We start from the raw sequence: 22,962 nt of genomic DNA, 5'->3' as shown, positions 1-22,962 counted from the left end.
AAGCTATTGTTTTAAGCCACTGATGTTTTCAGATTTTTGTTTCCACAATACAATGTATCCCAATTGACTCAGAAGCACAGAAGTAAAAGGAGATTTTTCCAAGGCCACACAGCTAGAAAGTGCCTGGCTTCAGCATCTACACTCTTAATTACTTTGCTTTATGTTTCTTAACAATTCATAGTCATGTCAATATGGAGACTAGTTTATTATTAATATATTGTTATCATTTGGGGCCTCTTTCTTCAGACTTCATAAATTGCTGTTCTTCTCTGAAAGAGTTGCCTCAGGAGGAAAGCTAGTCTTTCTTCAGCTTCTACTGCAACAATAGTCAGCAGCTGCCAGAAACACCATTGAGAAGTTCTCAATAGATAACATGGAGAACACTGGACATGTTCCTTCTTTATATAACCTCAGAGCAGCCTCCAGGAGCACAGTCACTATGGCTGCCAGAAGATACTGATTTGATACACACATACACACACACAACATCACAAAGAATGATTTAAAATGTCTATGGTCACTAAGTTGAGGGTGACCCCATTTTTGCTGTCATTCAGATTTTCAGAGATGGATGCCTCTCCTCGTACCTTTTTACTTAATAACACATCATCTTGTTTCCCTTCTCCTATCTCTCAACAATGAGCAAGGACTTCAAGTGGGTTTGCAGGCTCTGTTAAAAAGCATATTACCACACTGACATTCGTTTAATTTCCCTGATGCAGCAAGAGTCCCCAGAGATGTGAGAGCCTGAAATTTGGGGACCAAATAAGAGAATCTGTCTGCATTAGCAGCACAAGTACCCAAGGAGAAGTGAAAAGCTTCAGCCTCTGCTCTTCCCAAGGAAAATGAAAATGTTGCCAAGATAAAAGCAGAAGAAGCAAAGGCTCAAGCAGTAATAAAAAGCCAAAAAGTTACGCAGAAAAAGATTAGTCATTTCTACTGAATATAAATCTATAAAAGAAACTTATTTTTTTTATGACACACACTGGAATGAATTAAATTACAAGCTGGAAATCTATCTATGGAAAGTATAAGTACATGTCAATTAACAGAAGTGCTCATTGATGAAGTAATGATTCATTCTTAATTTATTTAATCATGTCATTCAACTAGTAATCAATGAAATTTATGAACAAATAAGAGGTTAGCCACCTTCTAATATTTTTATTCCTTTTCAAGCTCTAGTTACCAACTACCTTCATAAATTTTCCTTTACAATAAAATGTTTACTAGTTATATTTTTTCAATATTATTTTTATTTATCTCTACTTGACACATCTCCAGCCTCCTAAATTGATTTTTTTCATCAATTTTTTTAAAATTAAAGATAATGGAATTTAGTTCCTTAAAATAGCCAACAGGCCAAGTTAGAAAAACATATATTGGGAAAGCTCACTAAAAATGCTACTCGTGGGTTCTTTCTAATTTCAGTTTTGTAGGTGTAACTGCCTTACAATGAAGTTCTTCTTATACTTGAGGAGTCAAGTCACTCTGGATGGAGTCCAAGACTTTAAATGAATTCCACTTTATAACACATTGTGTTTTATCAGTGACATAGTATAAATTCATATCTCTCTTCCAAAAGATTTTCAGACCTCTCCTGAGTGAAACACTTCCAAAATTAATAAAAATTTACTACAATAGGTTAACTAAGCAAGTGAAGTTGTAGCATCTCTTTCTGGAAGACTTAAAGAACAGGGAAAATTCCCATTGTAAGATTTTAATATTATGTTAATTACCATATAAAATTCATTTCTGAAGGACAGCATGGAGGAAAGACAGATGGGAGGAACTCTTAATGTGTGAGGGTAGGATGAAATGGAGCTATCTTGGTCCAACGATTATCTGGAAAATATACTGAAGACTGAGTCATGGAGACATGTTTCATCATACCACTCCAAATAAACACAATGGCTATTTAAGGAGTTTGAGTTTGTGCTCAGCAGTGAAAGAGAAATAAAAAGATAGGAGGATAATGTTATAGTTGGCTATTGGCATATGGCTAAAGTGTGGGGAAATGCAAAAGATCTGCTAAGCAAGTCCTACTCTGAACCCATGCAAGGTGCTAAAATATGAATGGAAGGGGAAAAAAAAATACGGATGGGAGCTTCTACGACCATTTTGATTTCAGCCTTCTTGCTGGATCCTAAGTTCTCATCTCTGGCTTAGAAAATGTGGACACTAAATATAATTCATATTCATTATATTATAGAGCTATTCATCTCCTTATCACTGCAAGTTTTTCTCTAGCTTCCCTGCCATTTATTAATATTAGATCAATGTAACACTGAATTGCAGGAAACATAAACTAAAGATTTATTTTTTAGTCTCAGCTCAATTTGCTTTAAAGCCAGTGCCCCTTTCTACCACTCCTTGCTCCAACCCACCATCTCCCTAGGGGCACGTTTGTCATTTTTCCCAGCTTCTCCCTTACTTGTTGGAAAGTATATTGGATTAAATATGTTTAGCTACATGAACCCACATATTCAACCAATATTAATCAATTCCCACTCACTTCCCCTAGACAGTGGAGAGTACTTATACAAATTGTATGTAAGGAAACCTTTTCAGTTAGCAATGCGTAATTTTACAGTGAACCATGCCATAGCCTACTAATTCAGTGATCATGTCTTACAAGTTTGATTATTACTCACTCAACCAGTTGTAAGCAACATAAATTGAATCTAGAAAATTTAAGAAGAAAGGGCATTTATTGGAAGATGTTAGGAGCTTGGAAAATGAACAGGAAGGCTGGAGAACAAAGCAGGAATTAAGAGCGTCACATTCAAGATACAAAATAAAGGGAGAGTCTTGGAAGAATCTTCTCAGAGAGGATCATTAGACTAAGCAGTCTCCAAAAGAGCCCAGCCTGGGCACCTGGGTGGCTCAGTCGGTTAAGCATCCGACCCTTGATTTTGACTCAGGTCATGATCTCAGAGTCATGAGATTGAGCACCATGTTGGGCTCCACACTGGGCATGGAGCATGCTTGAGATTCTCTCTCTCCCTCTCACTCTGCCCCTGTCCTCTAGAAAGAAAGAGAAAGAAAGAAAGAAAGAAAGAAAGAAAGAAAGAAAGAAAGAAAGAAAGAAAGAAAGAAAGAAAACCAAATTTCAAGAAGGACATTTGTTCAGCACTTGTGGAAAGAGCACCTGATTAACAAGCCCACGGAATGCAATAAGGGAAAGGAAATATTAAAAGTTCGGAAAAATTCGCTATTCTTATTTAAGTTGTAGCACTCAAGCTGAAACACCAGCAGCTAGTACATTTGCTATAATCGTAAAATATTGGTCATGTTTCAAAAGGTCTGTCTTAGAATGACATGTACAGCATTTGCTCGGCCCCATCTAGCAATCCACCTCTGTCACTAAACCAAATAAACACAGAAACCAACCTCAGAAAACAGTGAATGGCCTTAAGTCATAGGTTAATAAAGAAATAAGAAATCATATCTCAATTTAAAAATTAATAACCTTAAAATTTTTTAAATAAAATAAGAAACAACAACAACAAACTTGTTCCTCCAATGGTCATCCTCACCTGGCTAAAGTAATAGCATATATAGGTGTATATATAGAATGTCTAGTTTTATGCACTGTGACTTAGATATTTTGTATGTATTACCTCATTTAATTCTCAGCAAACCCTGGGTATTAATATTGTTGTCACCCTAATATTATTGTCAACCCTCAGAGGGATTATATAACTTGGCTGAAGCTTCACAGCTTCAGCACCCCTGAACTAGGCTGACTAGACTCAATCACATGGATTGAGTTTTAAGGAAGGCAGGAGGACAGTGTAGTGTAGAACCATGGGCATGAGCTGAAATCTCTGCTTTGCCACTTACTAGCTGAAGGCAAGAAATTTAAACCTCACTAAACCTCAGTTTCCTCATCTGTGAGATGGGGAGAGTCATACCAGGGTCAGCATGAGTCGCTGCAAGGTCAGCCCATTATTGCAAAGAGGAAAGGGGAAATGTATATAAACTACTTAGGCATGAGTGCTTGTCACATAGTAAGTATTGAATAACTGACGGCTATTTTTAGTTATATGTCTGTTCCCCTTTGTAGATTAGCCCTAGAGGCTCAGGTATTAACTCTTTTGATATTTGTATCCATAGCACCTTTCTCAGTGATTGGCACATTAGCAAGCCCACATAAATATTTGCTGACCAGAAAGTGTTTGCACCAGCATGCACACTGCCATGTCGTACTCTAATATTAGAAAATAAGCTCCTCCTTATATTAATGCTCCTCCCTGCTCATTAAACAAATGATGCCTATTTTCCACTGCCCCACTCCCTGGCCCCAGACTGTTAACTCATGAGGTCAGGGACGGCACCTCTTCTGTTCTCTGTGGATCCTCAGTGCCTAGCACAGAGCTCGGTACATAGTGGGAGGTTAACAAATATTTGTGAACTGAATTTTTAATAAACATTTGAAATAAATCTTTCAGTTCACCTAGCATTTTCACATAAACACATTTCTCAGCAGAGCAAGTTAAATATATCTCTTTGACACCAGACTGTCTGGGTTCAACTCTACCTCCATCATTTACTAGCAGGGCGGTCTTGGGTAACATACCTAGGTTTTCAATGCCTCAGTTTTCTCATCTGTAAAATGAGATTAATAATAGTATTGGGGGGCGCCTGGGTAGCTCAGTCAGTTAAGCATCTGCCTTTGGCTCAGGTCATGATCTCAGAGTCCTCGGATTGAGCTGGCATTGGGCTCCCTGCTCAGCGGGGAGTCTGCTTCTTCCTCTCCCTTTGTCCCTCTCCCCACTCATGCATGCTCTCTCTCTCTCTCTCTCTCAAACAAATAAAATATTTAAAAAATAATAATAATAGGATTGAGTTGTTGTGTGTATTAAAATGTGAATTTATAAAAAGCTTGTAAAACAGTATGTGACACATAGTAGGTGTTCTTTAAACTTTAGCAATGATTAATTTTGTTTGTGGCTGTTTTCTTCCCAACACACTGTCAGGAATAAATTATTCCAACTGCCTAAATCATCTTTCCTTTCACATAAGAAAATATGAAAAGTGGCATCTTTATTTCAAAATCCTAAAATCAATTTTCAGAAGAGCAAATCATAATCTCAAGAAACTATTTGCAAAAATAAATGTATTTATAGAGACTGTTCTTAAAATAAAATAATCCTAAGTGGCTCCAGATATTCTATAGTTTAAAGCTCTTCCAAATCACTCATGCTGGATCTTTGTCCCACAACATTTGGCATTATTCTTTCCACAAACAAGAACAGCTATATTGACTTGAGCAGAAGCGTTCATGTGAGTAAAAACACTGGGTGGTGGAATTAGGTCGCCCTGTCCTCTGTCTCCACCACAAACCTCATTTGCCCTATTATGGCAAAAAGTATGTCAATCTCCCCATCACTTACAGCATGAACCTGGTGATTAGGCCACACATTACTTAAAAATTCCAATCACTGCATTTAACAACTGATGCCTCTCTACACATTGGAGAGATGAGCAGAAGAAAAATAAAGGCAAAGAGGGCACCTGGGAATTTCATTTACCTTCAATACTGTAATGTTCCAAGCAAAGCTCTCAGTTGCCTTGTTGAGTTTTCTTCCTTTCAAGCCTTCTTTCGCCCCTAGATTATGAAGTTCCTCGTGGAATTCCATCCCTTTGAAAAAAAGAACATATAAGAATTCTTAGTATAAATTTCAGAAAAAAATGGGCATTTTATTCTGAAAAAAATTCCCATTCTTGTCCTTCTCTCATAATTTTGAAAACCCTGAATCAAATGCTCCTTCCCATTCTGTTCATCCCTACCAATGGCTATCTTTAGGGGCAAACTAACAATAACCAATGCATTAGACCAAATTACATATTAAACAGCCAGGAGCCACCAGATAAAGACATAAGAAGGAGGTTAAGAACCAAATTCTTCCAATAAGGTACATGTGTCTTGTTTGTCTTCTACCTGGCTTTTTCGTGAAATGGTGTAATGTGTGACAATGTGTGACTGGTAACCATATGTGATAGATGCACTTACTTTACTTTTCCTTATAAACCCTCCATATGGTTTGACAGTAGACCCTGGAGTCCATATGGATAACAATGTTAATCAATAAATGTTGAGTAAAAATAAAAAGATGTTTTATAAATAGTGTTCCTGGAAACAACTAAATACTTCAGCTTTGGGAATGGCCTTAAAGTTATTTTTAGCTCAATCATTTCTCAAGCTTGAATACTAAAAAAAATATCATCATCCTCAGAAATAGGAAGCACACTTTCTTCTGGACAGCTTATGCCATCTTTGGATGGCTATGACTGATATCAAGCCAAAGTCTCTCTCCCTGGAACCTTTACTCCTCGGTGTTAGCTAGACCCAGACCAGCTAAGTCTAATCTCTTTTCCACAGCGCAGTCCTTTAAATATTTGAAGAAAGATATTAGATAAAGTCCACTAGAGTCTTTTCTCCTCCAGATTAAACATTCTAGCACATTTCAGCTTTACTAACAATGACTCTTCTTTAAAGATGACATCCAGGCAGAGCCTCCGCATTGCACAGCTTCCTGGAGTTGAGCTTGTAGGAACCTGCATCCAGGAATATCATACTCCAAGTGGGCTTGAAGCAGCCCACACAGGGTAGGGATTTACCACCACCTTCCTTGTTCTAGTTACCCTACTCTTACTAATGCAGCTAAAAACCACATTAACCTTTCTGGTGTTAACATCACAAATACAGCGCGTGGTAAGAGCGTGATTGTGGGGTTGGGCTTACACTCTGGCTCTACCACTTACTAGCTACATAAGCATGAGCAAGATCTTGAAACTCTCTGCAATCCAGTTTCCTCACTAGTGAAATGGTGATAGCAAGAAAGTTTACCTCAAGGTACTGTGGTTGAAGATTAAATGAGTCAATACATATAAAGCTCTCAAAGTAGTGTCTGGCATATAAGAGCATTGTATAAGTACTGGTATTATTTTTGTGCTTTCTGTCAACAGAAACATTTAAGCCTGTGGACCAGTCAGGGAAGAGCACCATTTTTAAAGTCTAGTCTGGGTTCAGAGGTCAGCTCTGCCCTGTGTTAATGTGGAATCTTCAGTGATTCACTCAATCTCTCAGAATCTCAGATGCTTCATCTATAAATTGGACACAATGGTGCTTAACTTCCAGAGTTGTTATAAGGACTAAGGAACAGTGTGTGTGCACAGTTTATCTTATGCAAATATATCAAGCAATTGTCATTATTGTCATCTTTCTCATCATAATCATTGTGCACGGGAATCACGGAAAACATAAATCCGAGAAAGATAAAAGTACAGGGTGTGTACAAAGGTGAATATAGGGGCGCCTGGGTGGCACAGCGGTTAAGCATCTGCCTTCGGCTCAGGGCGTGATCCCGGCGTTATGGGATCGAGCCCCACATCAGGCTCCTCCGCTATGAGCCTGCTTCTTCCTCTCCCACTCCCCCTGCTTGTAATCCCTCTCTCACTGGCTGTCTCTATCTCTGTCGAATAAATAAAAACAAAATCTTTAAAAAAAAAAAAAGGTAAATATAAATAGAGGGGTACCTCACAGATATGTGACCCATCCCATCCTTAAAGAAAGAATAAATCTAAAATAATGACTAATAAATGAGGCAAAAGCCTAGGAGATAAATAGGATTATGGCTCAAATTATAAAAATGAGGTGGTTCTTAAGGGGCAATGTGTAGTAAAGGGTTTTGACAGACTTCCAAACCACAAAAGTAGATTCAGAACCCCTCACCTCTCTAGACATCTTCAGACACTACCCCCATATACATACAACCCACCTACTGTCACTTCGATTTATTCTGTACTAAACAAAGACTTAAGTTTAACTCAAAAGTATAGTTAAACTATGACACAAAATATTTGAATTTTAAGAGTAAAAACAGAAACTTTAAAAACTACCAAGAGTTATCACTAAGTTTCTAAACAAAATGGGGCAGAAGTAGGGAGATTACCTGCTTTCTGACACTGCACAATCTTTTCCTGGACTGTATCTGCCATTTCTATGAGAAACCGGCTCTCTTGAATCATCTGTCACAAAATAAACAAAAAAAGTGATTGTTAGAAGTCCTGAAACTGTCCCATTGGAAGGATAACATACAGACAGATGCACCTGATGCTGGCAGTAATGGTGAACCACGGCCTTAACCACAAGACAGAATATGGAAGGATAATGTCTGCTCCAACCCCCATGCACTCTAGCTAGACTACTGCTAGAGTCACCTACCTCATAATTACTTCAGTCATGTAACATGCATGGCACACCATGGCGGCTACTGGCAAATAAATGTATACACATTCTTTAAGTCCCAGATCACATTCAGGAACAACTCTTTTCCACCCCCTCACTCCAAAAGTTACTGCAACATCAAGGCAAGTGGTACTGGAACAAGAGCAACAAGAATCAGAATAGGGAATCACCTAGTGATGAGCTGGAGGACAACGGAACACATCAATGAAGTTAGCAGCTTGGATTTGGGTGGTCCAAAGATGATGGAGGTCTAGTCCTACCTCTAAAAGGGCTCCAGCTCCACTGGCAAGAATGAGGAATGGGTCAGATTTCAGAGCCACCAGTTCAACAGGGGTTGTAGGCAACAACACTGAAATGTGGTCCCTGCTCTTTACACTTGAGTAGAAAACAAAAATGTCCAAGAAATAATTAATATACTAAATGACGTAGGGGAAATAAGACAACTGTCAGAAAGATGGAAAAAATAAAATTCTGTTACTTGAAGAAAAGGGAAGATAATTGGTAAAGAAGTTGTGATCAGGATGACGAGGGATTGGGCCCTTTTGAAGAAGTGACTGAAGAAAGGCAACCACTAGGCAAACTAACATTTCTTGAATTTCCAGCCACTCTTCTACTCTCAGTAAGTGTTGTCCCACACCACCTGGCTATTCTCTGTTTTGTCTGTCTGAATATTCTGAAGGGAATTCAAGGCAGAATCCAAAGTGGATGTAAAGGTGTTGGGTAAGACATTTTTCATAATTAAATGCTGTTGAACAGATTGTAGTCTTGTACAATCACTGACAAATATAAAGTGGTTTATGATTATAAATTTTAAATAGAAAAGAATATTGAATCACAAATTTTTAATGCCTAACAAATCCATAGGAATAAAATCATATAATTCACTCATTTAATAATTATCTACTGAGCAGGCACTACGTGTAAGCATTGTGGTTAAGTACAAGGGGTGTGATGAATTAAGGAGCAAAAGCAGACACATTCCTATCTCCATGGAGCTCAGAGTCTAGAAGGGAAGTCTACTCAAATGGATGAATGAAATATGATAATTAATTCAACCAAACAAAATTGAATTACTCATATTTTCTGCCTAAAGTGGTAGTTTAAAGTAAGTTATTTGGGGGGTTAAATTGACCATCAAAACCATAAAAGTAGATACTCAAGAAGGTCTAGACTGAGTCACACATTTTAACTGCATTAACGCTTTCACCTCCCAAAAGGAAGTGGAAAGTTAGTGAATAACGATTTACTAAATGCCTAACAGTAGCCTGACTTACTGCAGCGTCCAAGTGAATGAAGCTTACAAGCAGAGAAAGATTTAATATGAGGGCCATCTAATTTAGTCTTTTCTAAGCTTACCATCCATATTTACAATGTCAATTGAGTTTTATTATACTTTCAAAAGTTATCAGATGTTGCAATAGTTTAGTAGTAGACAAAATGTTTTTATGAATATCAAGCAATGGAGACATTCATAAATAATAGACACAGTTTGTGACTTTACTATAAGCAAAATAGGTAATATAATACACATTTTTAGAATCATTTAATTTTAAGACCAAAAGAATCTTAGGTATCATGACCACCCTCCTTAATTTTGTAAGAAAGAAAGAGAGAGAGAGAGAGAGAGGAAGGAAGGAAGGAAGGGAAAGAAAGAAAGAAAGAAAGAAAGAAAGAAAGAAAGAAAGAAAGAAAGAAAGAAAGAAAGAAAGGGAAAGAGAGAAAGAGGAAGGAAGGAAGGAAGGAAGGAAGGAAGGAAGGAAGGAAGGAAGGAAGAAAGAAAGAAAGAAAGAAAGAAAGAAAGAAAGAAAGAAAGAAAGAAAGAAAGAAAGAAAGAAAGAAGGGAGTGTTGCTCCTCAGTGTTGAGCAAAAAGGAATATACTTCCTTCATCCCAAAACACCATACCCTCTTTGTAATAGCCTGAAAAGGAAGTGTCCTGTTTGCTATGGCTACCTCTTCTGCCTAGTTGTTCAATCCCACCTCCACCACTTCCCTCAGGAATCCATTCCTAATGACCGTTTTTTTTTTTATTCAAAATCTCTACCTCTCTCCTGATTTTTTCCCTTCTCCATACACCTCCTACTTTAAAGTAAGCAAACAAAAACAATAAGAAAATATTCTACTAGCCATTAATCCTCCCTTAAAAAATTAGCCCATCCTCATTCCTTTGACTCAAGCAAGGCTCCATCAAGACCTTCAAGTTTTAACCTTGGTCTCATCATCAACTACACCTTGGTCCATCCTCTGTCCTCATTCACTCCCAACTCAGTAGCTGACACCTCTGATCGTCCCTCCTTCTTGATTTCTGGGACCTGGTTTCTTTTTGAGCTTCACTCTTTCTCTGACTCCTATACTACCTCTTTGTCCTTTTTTATATCCATACATGTAGGAATCCTTTGAGCCGCCAGGTCTTAGCTCTCCATTCTTTCCTTTCACCATTATCTCTCCTCATAGTCATTTCACCCATTCCTAGAGCTATGAAATATTACACTCATGCAGATCATTTCAAAGCCAATGTCCTCAACCCTGGCCTCTCTTCTAAATTCCAGATTCATATTTGCAATGGTCTACAACAGCAGTTTCCAAAGTAGGGAGGTACATGCACTCTGGGGCAGGGAGCACAAGATAATCCTTTGAGGTATGAGAAGAAACAATGAGGACTTTTATTCAGGTTTATTTTATCTGTAAAACTAGAAAGGAAATTAAGCTTTACAGATTGACCCTGCCCGCCTTGCCAGGTCAGGATCATATATCTTTAATGTGGTAAGTGAGGTAAGATGAAGAAGAAGGGAATTCCATATGGAAGTAGGGCAAGCAGCAGTGCTCATTTATTAGTTTCTTCCAGAATATCCCAACTTACATATGTCTGTAAAATAATAGAGTAGTACCATTTATATTATCTTGTCCTAAATAAACTAAACCTTCCCAATATGGATTCCTGAGAAGAAAATGAAGATTACCCAAGCACAAGCAAAAACCTGAAGACGGCAGAGCAGCTCCTCATTCTACTCATACCATGATTTCTTCCTCAGCAACACAGACAAGTGAAAACAATGACAGTGGGATCAGATCAATGTATTCAATGACATTGGAAGAGCAAAAAGATTTATTTTTATTATTTGTAAGTAAAACTTTTAAAATCCAAGCTAATTTCTATTCTTGATTTGGTTTATACTTTAAGAGTTGGTATGTTATTAAATTTATATCATTTATGAATGAATACATTCTCAAATTTTTACTGAAGAGTTGCCTATGCTGGGTCCTTTCTATTCACCCCTCCAGATCCACTCTCTGCCATGCTTCATGCTGGGGAGGTTGGTCTCTGTGGGCAACATCAAGCAGGCTCCCTTGCCTCTGACTTCTGTTGGGACTGGCCAAGGGTTCGCATCAGCAAGGGATCATGGGCAGGAGGCAGGAAAAGAGAGGGTTTAGGGTAGTTACTCCCTTGACCATTCCTACCCTGCTGGACTGTGGTGCCATAGCTTTCTCTCTACAAGACCATAGCTCCTGTCAAGTGGCCCTTCTCTGCCAGGTGCAGATATGACTGAGTACCAGGAATGGCTCCCTCTCCTCCTTTAGGCCTGAGAGTGATGACAGCTTTCCACTGTTGCTATTCCTGGGGTGCTCACCATCCACTGTTGCTTCTCTAATGCTTACCCATACCTTTATAACCAAACCCCTCATTTACTCCTTTAATCACCCCTTTGCTATCTGCAGAGCACAAGTAAGGTGGAGATGCTTAGACTACCAGATACCTGTGGCTGTAATTTCCAGCATTCTCAGTCTCATCCAGCCATCCAGATTCAGATCTCCAACATTCTCTTTGCCTAACTGCATCCAGAATGTGAGCTCCCACATTTTATCAGTCACCAAGCTTTGTCTAACCTGCCACTTTTACCCCTTTGTTCCCTTCGTTAATCACAACTCTCTTGGTTTAAGCCTTATTCCCATTCTCTGGACCACCTTTCAAATTCTAATTGCATCTCAAATGTCACCTTTAAAAATATGTTCTTCTCCACTTTATTCTCCCAATCCTACCCTGACTCTTGCCAAAAAAAACCAAAACCAAAACCAAAAACAAAACAAACCATCCTATTTTCTTCAAATGCTCACAAAGCTCCCTTGGAGGCACTCAGAGGTAGATTTGAATCCCCACTCAGCTACTGGCAGGTTCTGGTTCTTCCCACCTTACTCCTTCCAAATACCACTTTCAGAATCATCTTCCAAAAGCATAGCACTAGTTACTTCCTGGCTTTGTCATTTTCTCCTTTGCTCATTGAATGAAGTAAAATTTTTCTAACCCAGATTTCAAGTCTTCCCATTTGCCTCAGCAGCCTTTCCCCCTATGGCTTCTCAATTCTCCTAGGTCCCTGTGTGAATCACGCTTCTCCAAATACACCCTATTGTTCCTCTTTCTACACATTTCTTACTATTAAGTAAGTCTTCTTAAGCCATCTCCCCTAGTCAAAAACCTACCAGCCTCCAAGCTCATTTCAGTGCCGCTTCGTCCACTGGTGCCCTGATTTCCTTTCCCTCTCCCTCTCACCTCCAAATTCCAAGAACATTCTATTTTTTAGTCTGTTTACAAAATTTCTTATTTTTTATTTCAAATTACAATTAATTATATTTACTTATGTTATCTCCCACCCTTCATTTCCCCAGTAAATTGTAATTCCAGTAGATCAGGGACTTATTTACCTTCATATCCACAGATTCATCAATTAATTATATAATCATTTATTCCTATTTTACTGTGTGATATTTGTTTCTTCTACAAATCTGTTACCCACAATATAGTATTTTATTTATTATTGATCATTTCTCAAACCTATAATTGTCTTTTGGAACTCATTTTTTTAAAGATTTATTTATTTATTTATTTATTTATTTATTTATTTGAGAGACAGAGTGAGGGGAAGAGACAGAGGAAGAGGGACAGAGAGTCTTTAAGCAGACTTCATGCTGAGCATGGAGCCCGAGAGTCAGACACTTAACTGACTATGCCACCCAGGCACCCCTGTCTTTTGGAACTCTTATTTCTCTTTTTATCTCTAGTCTTTTTTCTAGACTTCTCCATTTTTCTATAATCTTACATGAGTTCCCTTTCACATAAACATAAAGCTTTTAAGAGGATTATACCTATAGAAAATATATTACTCAGGTATCAGAAAATAAAATGAACTTTTAAACTTTATTTCTGGGGCACCTGGGTGCCTCAGTCAGTTGAGCATCTGACTCTTGGTTTTGGCTCAAGTCAGGATCTCAGAGTAATGGAAATGAGCCCCCGCTGAGCAAGGAGCCCGCTTGAGTTTCTCTCCCTCTTCCCCTCCCCCCTCTCTGTCTGTCTGTCTCTCTCTCTCAAATAAATAAGTCTTTAAAATAAATAAATAAACTTTATTACTTATTTAAGGTAAGTTAAATTCAGCCCAAAACATTCAACAAACCCTATGATTCAAGTTCTCTTCAAAATCCCCCAAGTAAATATTTGTTAACCCCATAGTAAGAAGTTTGTTTTTCCCCTCTTCTAACAGATCACTTTGTAAAGAGTCAAGTGTGATTTAATCTTCAACATAGAAGAGCATCCCTATGAGATTCCTTAGAGGATAATCTGAAATCCTTTAGTAATAACATTCATAACTATTACTCTAAAATACTCACCGTTAAAGTCACAGCTCAAATGGACTTTTCTCATGAGAGCTTTTGATCATCTTCTCTATGGTAACAGCTTCCATTGTACTTAGAAAAAAATAATTGTACTCTGTTTTCTGCAGTCAACTTTCAATTATTGGTAGTTGTAGAGAAAACAAGATGGATGGCCAAAATACACCAATAATTCCTAACCACATTTAAATCAACAATTTCAACCTCTCCCCCTGGCTTATCTAAGTAGTAAGGAAGGAAAAAACAGTTGATTTGCATTTAAGCTCCTTCCTAGGTCTCTACAGATCCTGACTTAAATGAAATATGAAGTGCAAAAGCCAAGGAGAGGTGAGAAGCATGTCCTCATGTAATTCCCCAGCTGGGTAGTCAGGGTACTTAGCCTGCCAAAGGTAGGTTGACTAGATTGATAGAATCTGGGAGTGTCCTGGATTTACATATCTGATGTCTCAGCTTTAGCTCCCAGTTGCCTTTCCTTATTGTGGTAATACAAAGAGCTTTTCTTTGGTTCTGTCACATGAGTATCTCCTAATGGATCTTATTTCCTTACTATGGCTTTGAATCTAAAAGAATAGAGGACTTACTCAGATAAAGATTAGCATTATTTTAAGCGTTAGATGTGTCCTGAACAGGGGTGTGTAAAATTGTCAGTTAAGATCAAAATCATTTATTTAAAATAAAAATTTTACTGAAGGGGGCAGTAATGCTTGTACTCAGAGACCGACTTAATAAAATGTCCAACCTGTGTGAATAAACTGTCCTTCCAGATCTTCTCAGTAGGGAATTTAACTAATTGTCTAGGATCATTGCAGAGTCAATGTAACTATTGAATGGTACTGAAAAGATGAATTTTTGTCATACCATGACTCATAAATCTTCCATAGACTCTAGTTTTCTCCTGATTATATCCAAATTCCTAGAACCACAGAATTTTATATTTAGAAACCACCATAAGGACCACCTATCATAGACAACCCCATTTTATAAGAGAAAAAACTGAGCCCCAAATGGGCTTTCCTAAAACCAAACAGCTGGTCAGTGAAACAGTTTAGACTAGAACCGAGGCTCTTGAGGAACAGATCTAAGTTTATAAATTGCATTGTGATACTAATATTATATGAAAGTACAGAATTTCTATTGCAAGTAAAAGTCAGTCATAAACATTAATGAAGTAAAATTCGCCAAGTATCATAAAAATACATTTTGCTCTGTTTCTCCTTCCAAGTCTAATTTGCAAAAGGCATCAACCACATAGACACTCTTCCTATCAAGTCTAGAAAGAAACATACTCAGTGGCATCCACTGCTCTTTCAGGAAGGAGTTAAGGAAGGAGTTATGTAATTTGGAAAGTTAATCACTTAAGAATATGCCAATCTGCTCTAGACCTATTTTGTTCTCTCTTCTTAAGAAGACTAAAATTATTAAACTATCTCTTACCTTCCTTCTAAGCAAAACACTGGGTTTTAGTTTTTGATTCTGTAGATAATTTAAAATAAGACCTAAATTTTATCAAACTCGATACCTTTTAAAATCTAATTGCTGTTACATATATATTTGCCAACTAGAATGAAGATAATTTCCTTTAATTTTTAATGTCCTCAAAATTTTTAAATCAGAGGGACTATTAATAAACTGGCATCTTTTGCTTTTAAGCAAAGTCAATCCTATTGAGACAGCTACTTTTCAGTGAAATAGGTCCACACATAAGGCCAGAACATTTGCAAGCTCACTACTGGAAGTCCACTGCATTTGATGTAGACAACAAAGTATTCTCTGTCCTGGGAATAGCTCTGCGTCACATTTTGAAGCCTGATTTATGATGGCACAAGACAAGAGAACTCACACAGAGTAGACCAAAGGACGTTTGTCTCCACATCCATGATGCTGACAGGATCTACTTCAGTGAGCTGCTTTCTGCATAAAGGGATTATTTCACCTTTTCTTTTCTCCAGGTGTTCTATTTTCTCCACTTGTCAGCTATATCTTGAATAATCACTAAAAATGATTATTTTTACCCAATTATGATTAATGTTTAGTTCATTCATAAAATTATCAGGTTACTAACCATCATGAACCATCTCCAGAATTTTCACTTGAGTGTTCAGAAATGCAAAGTGACTTTGAAGACACTTGGACAATATTTCACAGAGAAGCTAGCCTATGATGCAGCCAACTTGTTGATGCACCTCTGACGTCCAGTGTCCTTAGGACCCTGGTACCAAGTGGAAATGTTATCAACCTTCAAGAGACTGACAGTTCCCCCAATATACAAAAAATGTACCAGAAGACATTGCCACACCCACAATTAGAAGACGTTTCAATGCACTAAGGGTATGATATCTTGTTTATAAATAACGAGCCCCATTTTGGCACCTGCCAGCAGGCTGTTCTTTTTCTGTGTTCCATTACTATACAAGCCAACATACTTTTTGAAATACAAACTAATACAAAGTTCCACACAAACTTCACAATGAGAGAGTATTCATGACTTACTAATTTCAATTTAAATTGATTTCAATAAGCAAAACTACATGGGGAGACTGTAGGCATACCACAACTTTTTCCTATCCTGAGCTTCAATACATCTTTGTAATAATACTGACAGAAGAGAACATATTTAGTCCAACCCATGATGGTCAGCTTAAATGACACCTGCCAATGTACTGATTCCATTGCAAGAGTAATTAAAGATAGCAATTAGTTCTTTTCACTAGAATCCTGGTCATGCTAACATAATCAACTACTTTCCAAATCATACTGACCTAGTAAAAGATTAAATAACCCTTGACCCATGTTCTCTAGATTGTTTTGATTTCTCCTCTATCTCCAGAAAATCTGTCATTCTTACCATAGTAAAGTTTTAACTTTTATGTTAATGTTAAATAATTCAGCACAGAAATCACCTTCAGAGAACACTTCGTGTTTATTTTTTACAGTTGCAATCTCCTGTAACTATTCCACGTCTGAATGGTATATTCAAAACACTAATTACCTAAAAGTTCTCACATTAATTTAAAACACTGAAAAAGCCCAAATACGTTAAGCAAATACTTCTTGATGATGCATGAAAAAGTAGACAAGTGAGACCATTAGAAAAGTAAAAATTCAGCTATCTAAAGAAAAAAGTTATATAAAGATTAGACAGTACTTTTCTTTTAAAATCAGTTGCAAATAGGGACTACTCACTGGCATCTGCTACTCCTTATGAAGGTTCTATAATAACCCGAGAATGTACAAACGAGCTGCCCAAGAGTAACAAGGACCATAGTTCCTTGAATCACCTGCCTGGTGCGCTGGAGCAGACACTGGACAGAAATGCCAGAAGGTCCTGTGCAACCTTTGTGGGGCCTTTTTAGAGAAGAGGAAGGTAAGTGAAAATAAAAGCATTCTAGAGAGACAGAATTTTTTAAAAAAATTCTTTGCAAATAAAGTTCTGCTGAGCATAGAGTGGGAATGGGGGTGGGGTGTATTACCGGTCACTGTGAAAAGTGCATCATAGCATTCAAGGTCTTTAGATTACGTCTTTCTCAGGATATAAAACATCATCTGCTCCACTATCTGGACCTTGTATGTGTCTGTTCCACAGTGCAATAAAGGGACAGGTCTGTTAGAGGTGGTACTCTGGTTTTAAATGAAATTCTTTTAAAAAAAAATTTTTTTAAAATGGAATTCTTAATAAAATTTCTGAAAAACCATCCCAAAGACCACATAGAGCCACCGAACCGGTAGTGCAGTAAGTCTAACGCCAACAGCCCTCTGCTGTGTGTCTTTAGTCCGGGAAAGAGGCATCAATTCCAGCTTTTAGGACCTATTCTACTTGCTTCGGTTACTGAATAATAATGTTCCCAGTTTGCTTTAGTGCTTTTCAGAAACTGTCACATCCCACCTCTGGCTGGGACATGTATCTGATATCAGGAAAGTCACCTCTGCTTCTGCTGCCCTGAATATCAGACAGGCATTTACATAACAGCATCCCTATTCAAAGTATTAAGGGAGATGGCAGTTCTCAGGGAAAATTGTAATTCTTTGAGCAACTTCACCTTCACCTAACCCAGACTTGGGGAACACTCTGTCATTAAGATCTCTTCCTTTTCCCAGGCAAAAATCCCAGGTAGGACAGGATCTGTTAAATTCACTCAAAGCTACGAATTACTGATAATCCAATGTTTTATTATTCACCGAGATTTTGGGGTTTTGCGTTTTAAAAGAGATTAAAAAGTCTTCACCCAAAGGAATTGATTATTATTTTGAAATTCCAAGTACCAGTGAGCATATAGAAAATGTATGTTTAAAAAAGATATGGAATGGGGGGAGCTGCCTTTCTGAAATTATGCCATGTAAATAAGCCCACTCTACTATGGTTATATTTGGTGTTTGATTTCTTGATATCAACACAGATACTATAAATAGAAGTATAATTGCAACATTAATACTAAAATGACTTTTAAGGCTAAATTTTTAAGACCATCAAGAGGAAATATTTCCACATATTAAATTAACCAGTGTTCGGTAAAGAAAAGAACCATCTCAAGTCATTAGGGAAAAGCTAAATTTAGAAAAAAATCTGTGCAGATGAACTCAGGGTCAATGTTTTCTAAAATACTTTCACCTTATTTACTGTTGGTAAGTAGAATTGTTTGATACACTCAGGTTGGCTTTCAGTAAATGGAGGTTACTAGTTGCCTGATTTGTTTCTTTTGATACTGAAATATACCAAATTTGTATCTGTTTGGAAATGACTTCAGGTCTTATTTTCATTCCAAACGTATTCTGTTATTTTTTTAGTGGTTACAACTTTTCCTCTTGGTTGGCATCTATACAGTTCCATTACTGTTTTTGAGGCATCCAAATATTTAAGTGATTTGAGTTGAACATTCAAGCTCTTCATTTTGGGGTATCTGCCCCCCCACCACCCTGGAATTGTTTTCTGCTTTAGCCATCCAAATTTTTTTTATTATTATTAATAGTCTGTAAAGAATTTTTTAGACTATTTTTATGAGAAGTTTTAGGTTTACATAAAAACTGAGCTGAAAGTACAGAGAATTCCCATAAGTGCTCTAAGCCCATCCCCAGTTTTCATACTATTAACATATTTCTTTAGCGTGGTATATTTATTACAATTGATGAGCCAATATTTATATAGTATTATTAGCTAAAGTCCAGAGTTTACATTAGGGTTAACTCTTTGTATTATACATTCTATGGGCTTTGACAAATGCATAATGATATGTATCCACTATCACAATATCATGTAGAATAGCTTCAGTGTCCTAAAAATCCTCTATGCTCCACCCATTCATCCCTCCCTCCCTCACCCCACCCTGACCCCCTCCTCTGGCCCCTTGATCTTTTTACTGTCTCCATAATTTTGCTTCAGTCTATAGGTTTTTTTGACTGTATGTTTAGTGTGATGTGGTAGAGGTTAAACAAAGGAGATTTAAAGATTTACCATAAATACAACAATTATGGCATCGGAACTACACTATTTTCACCAACCATAAACACTTCTACTTACTTTTTATTCAATTACCATTAATTAGTGACATAGTACATGCCCGCACTGTTTCAGATGTGAGAGAGTATAGTAGTAAGCAAAACAGACAGGGTCTGTGCCCTCGTGGAGTATACGTTAAAACTGAAGGAGAAAGGACAGAAATTAAACAAAAAGCCAAGCAAAATATTTTTCAACACTGCTAAGTAGGGTGATGGAAATAAAACAAGGTTATGTGATAGAGTGACAGGTGGGGACAGTGGTTAGGGAAGATGTCTCTGAGGATATGACATTTGAGCTAAGAATTAAAGGATAAGAAGCAACTATTCATGCAACAGAACATTTCAGGCAGAGGGAATCTAAAATAAAATAACCCAGAGATGCGAACAAACTTGGTTTAATTGAAGAATGAAAGAAAGTCTATGTGGCTGGCTGGGGTGGGGGAGCGGCGGGTAGTGAACAGGAGAGTGTGCGGGTGAGGCTGGGAGAGGCAGGAGAGGCTAGAAGAGGTGAGTGAGATAGGTATGCAAGGCCAGATCATAAATGACCCCATAGACCACAGTAAGGAGTTTCCATTTTATTTTCATGGGAAGCCACTGTAGTATTTTAAGCAGGAAAGTGACAATGATCCAATTTTTGTTTTTAAAATGATTACTCGAGGGGCTTCCAGGTGGCTCAGTCAGTTAAGCCTCTGCCTTTGGCCCAGGTCATGATCCCAGCCAGAGTCCTGGGATTGAGACTCACATTGGGCTCCCTGCTCAGCCAGGAGCCTGCTTCTCTCTCTCCTCCCTGCTCATGCTCTCTCTTGCTATCTCCGTCTCTCTCAAATAAATAAATAAATAAAATCTTAACTAATTAATTAATTAATTCAATAAAATGATTACTCGATCTGCAGAATATCTTAGAAGTCTTTTTTAAAATAAATATTAACACTGATATATCGAGAGCATCGAAGATGTCGACCAATACAATGCAAATCCTCGAAAGTAAAAATGTTTTTACATTCAAGGCCAATATCATCATCACTTGTATACGTTCCTACCCACTTCCCCCCTAAAAGAAATAATCCAACAGAGCTGTCAAAAGAGTTTTCAATCACTTGCAAGGTCTGCGGAGTTTACCATTTGCATAGGGATATTTATATTCAGTTCCCTACCAATACGAAAAATCATTTCCATAGGGAACTATAAATGAAGATATCATTGTAAGTATTTCTGCTTTCTACTGTAGCCTTTTACTTAAGCTTTGGAAAACCATGCTATGCCTGTAATTACAAACCACATTTTAAAAATACAAATGAGAAAAGGCTGATGTCCATATTTAGCTCATAGAACTGAAAAAACAAAATAGCATTGGACACTTGGGGGTGTGAAATGGAAGTTGGCCAAACACAGTCCAGGTGCTTCTCTGCTTTTTCCAAGCCCAGCTCCAGGGGACCAGCCTCCCCTCCCAATGAATGATTTTTCTTTCTTAGCTTCACAGAGAATTGGAAGAATAAGTGATTTCAACTGTCTGTCTCTATGGCAACTAGTACCCTAATTTCACCTCTTAGATGGCAATTATACCTATTCATTGAATAGTTTTCAGTCCCTACTTTTATGATGAAAAATTGATTTTATGAAAAATGAGATATAGGTAATGGGTGAACTTTTCCCCCAGCAACCATGGAGTAGTTTCCAAGAGGTGTGATCATTCAAAAGCAGAATGCATTCTATGGGGTTTTTTTCTGTTTCAACTGTAGGATGTTTATCCCAAATGTCTTTCCTCTAGTTATTTTTTAAGGATAAAATATTCTTCTTTTCTTTCTTAACATTTATTTTTTTATTCAACTATAAAAATTAGTTGGGTTCATTGTAAAGAGTTTTGCAAATACAGAATAAAAAGTAGAAAAGCATAAGCAAGAAAATAAACTTCATTCTCCTTACTTAAAAATAATCACTATTAATATTCTGCTAACATTTTAGATGTGTGATGTGTATACATATAAATACAACAGTGTATATTTTTTTGTAACTGGACTTTTTCACAAAATATGTTATGAGAAGTTTTCCATACCATCAAATATTCTTCTAATGCATGATTTTAATGGTTTCAAAAGAGTCCATAATATTGGTTTACTGCATTTTATTTAACTAATAGTCCTATGTTGACATTATTAAACATAAATGTTTATGTATATCACTATTGCCTTAGAATAAATCCCAGAAAACAAATACATAAATCAAATGGGATAAACATTTTAAATTATATTGCCAAATTTATCTCCCCCAAATTATACCAGTTTATTTTCCTAGTAGAGGTAAATAGGTGAGAATATCCATTACCTTAAATTCTCTATCAGAGGTACTATTTTTTTTTTTTTTTTGTCCATTGGAGAGGGAGTATTTCACTATATTTCTTTACTATCTTTAATTAAAAACTTATTTTAAGGCTAAATATGTTTTTAGATTTTCTTCCCTTTTTTGGGGGGGGGAAGATACATGAATTGCCTGTTCACCTCTGAAGCAAAGAATATTTGTTATCCCCTAATAACTCTCCTCTCTATATTTCTTAGTAACAGAGGAGATAACATTTAGTTGGGCACACCACCCCTTGAAATAAAGACATTTCCCATTCTCCTTTGTGGCTAAGTGTAGCTATGTATTAACTCTAGGCTGATGAAATATAAGCAAAAATGATCTATGCTATATCAGAGAAATGTCCTCAAAGGCAGAAGATATGCCCTCTTTTCCTCTTCACCATTATTGATGGTTGGAATGCAGATGTTATGGGTGGAGATTCAGCAGTCATTTTGGACCATAAGGATAAGGGTCACACTATAGGGATGGTAGAGCAAAAGCTAGAGGGAGCCTAGGTTCCTAAGAACTTTACAGAAGTTCCATCCTGAAAGTCTGGCCTCCAGATTTTTATTTGAAAGAGTAAAACAGGGATACCTGGGTGGTTCAGTCAGTGAGGCGTCTGCCTTTAGCTCAGGTCATGATACCAGGGCCCTGGGATGGAGTCCTGCATCATGCTCCTTGCTCAGCGGGGAGTCTGCTTCCCCTCTCCCTCTGCCTGCCACTCCCCCTGTTTGTGTTCTCTTACCCGTTCTCTCTCTCTCTGACAAATTAATAAATAAAATCTTAAAAAAAAAAAAGAGTAAAGCAGTATTTTTAAGCCATGATTGTGTTGCAATGTTTTATCAAGTTGTACTCAAATTTAATTGATGTAAGATTTTTTTCTCCATATTTTTTTTCTTACTGATTTTTTTTCTTCAAAGATTTATTTATTTTAGAGAGAGAGTGTGTGAGCAAGCAGGGGGAGGGGGAGAGGGAGAGAGAGAATCCTGAAGTAGACTCCCCACTGAGTTCCATCCCAGGACCCTGAGATCATGACCTGAGCCACATCAGGAGTTGGCTGCTTAACTGACTGAGCCACCCAGGTGCCCCTTCTTACTGAGTTTTAAGCACACTTTCTATTTTAAGGGTAGTTATACTTTATCTGGTATATACACTACAAATTTTTCCAGATTTTCATTTGCTCCTTAATTTTTTATGGAATTAGAAGATGCAAAAATAT

General features: G+C 37.3%; 1 protein-coding gene across 14 annotated transcripts in view; it reads right to left on the bottom strand.

Moving 5' to 3' along the window:
* The window catches only part of PLCL1 (phospholipase C like 1 (inactive)), a 335,124-nt gene that overhangs the window by 47,403 nt on the left and 264,759 nt on the right, over positions 1 to 22,962 (bottom strand). For all 14 annotated transcript variants that reach the window (XM_087862374.1, XM_087862349.1, XM_087862372.1 and 11 more), the window contains 2 exons: positions 7,962 to 8,037; positions 5,538 to 5,647 (listed from right to left, as the gene is read on the bottom strand). In XM_087862374.1, the coding sequence (XP_087718500.1) occupies positions 5,538 to 5,647; positions 7,962 to 8,037 (186 nt within the window). The remainder of the gene's footprint in view (positions 1 to 5,537; positions 5,648 to 7,961; positions 8,038 to 22,962) is intronic.

This window comes from Ursus americanus, chromosome 1 (assembly GCF_024610735.1).
Source record: "Ursus americanus isolate L20-20 chromosome 1, mUrsAme1.1.p, whole genome shotgun sequence".
In the NCBI taxonomy this organism is placed as follows: Eukaryota; Metazoa; Chordata; class Mammalia; order Carnivora; family Ursidae; genus Ursus; species Ursus americanus.
This window is presented reverse-complemented; position numbering and strand designations above follow the sequence as displayed.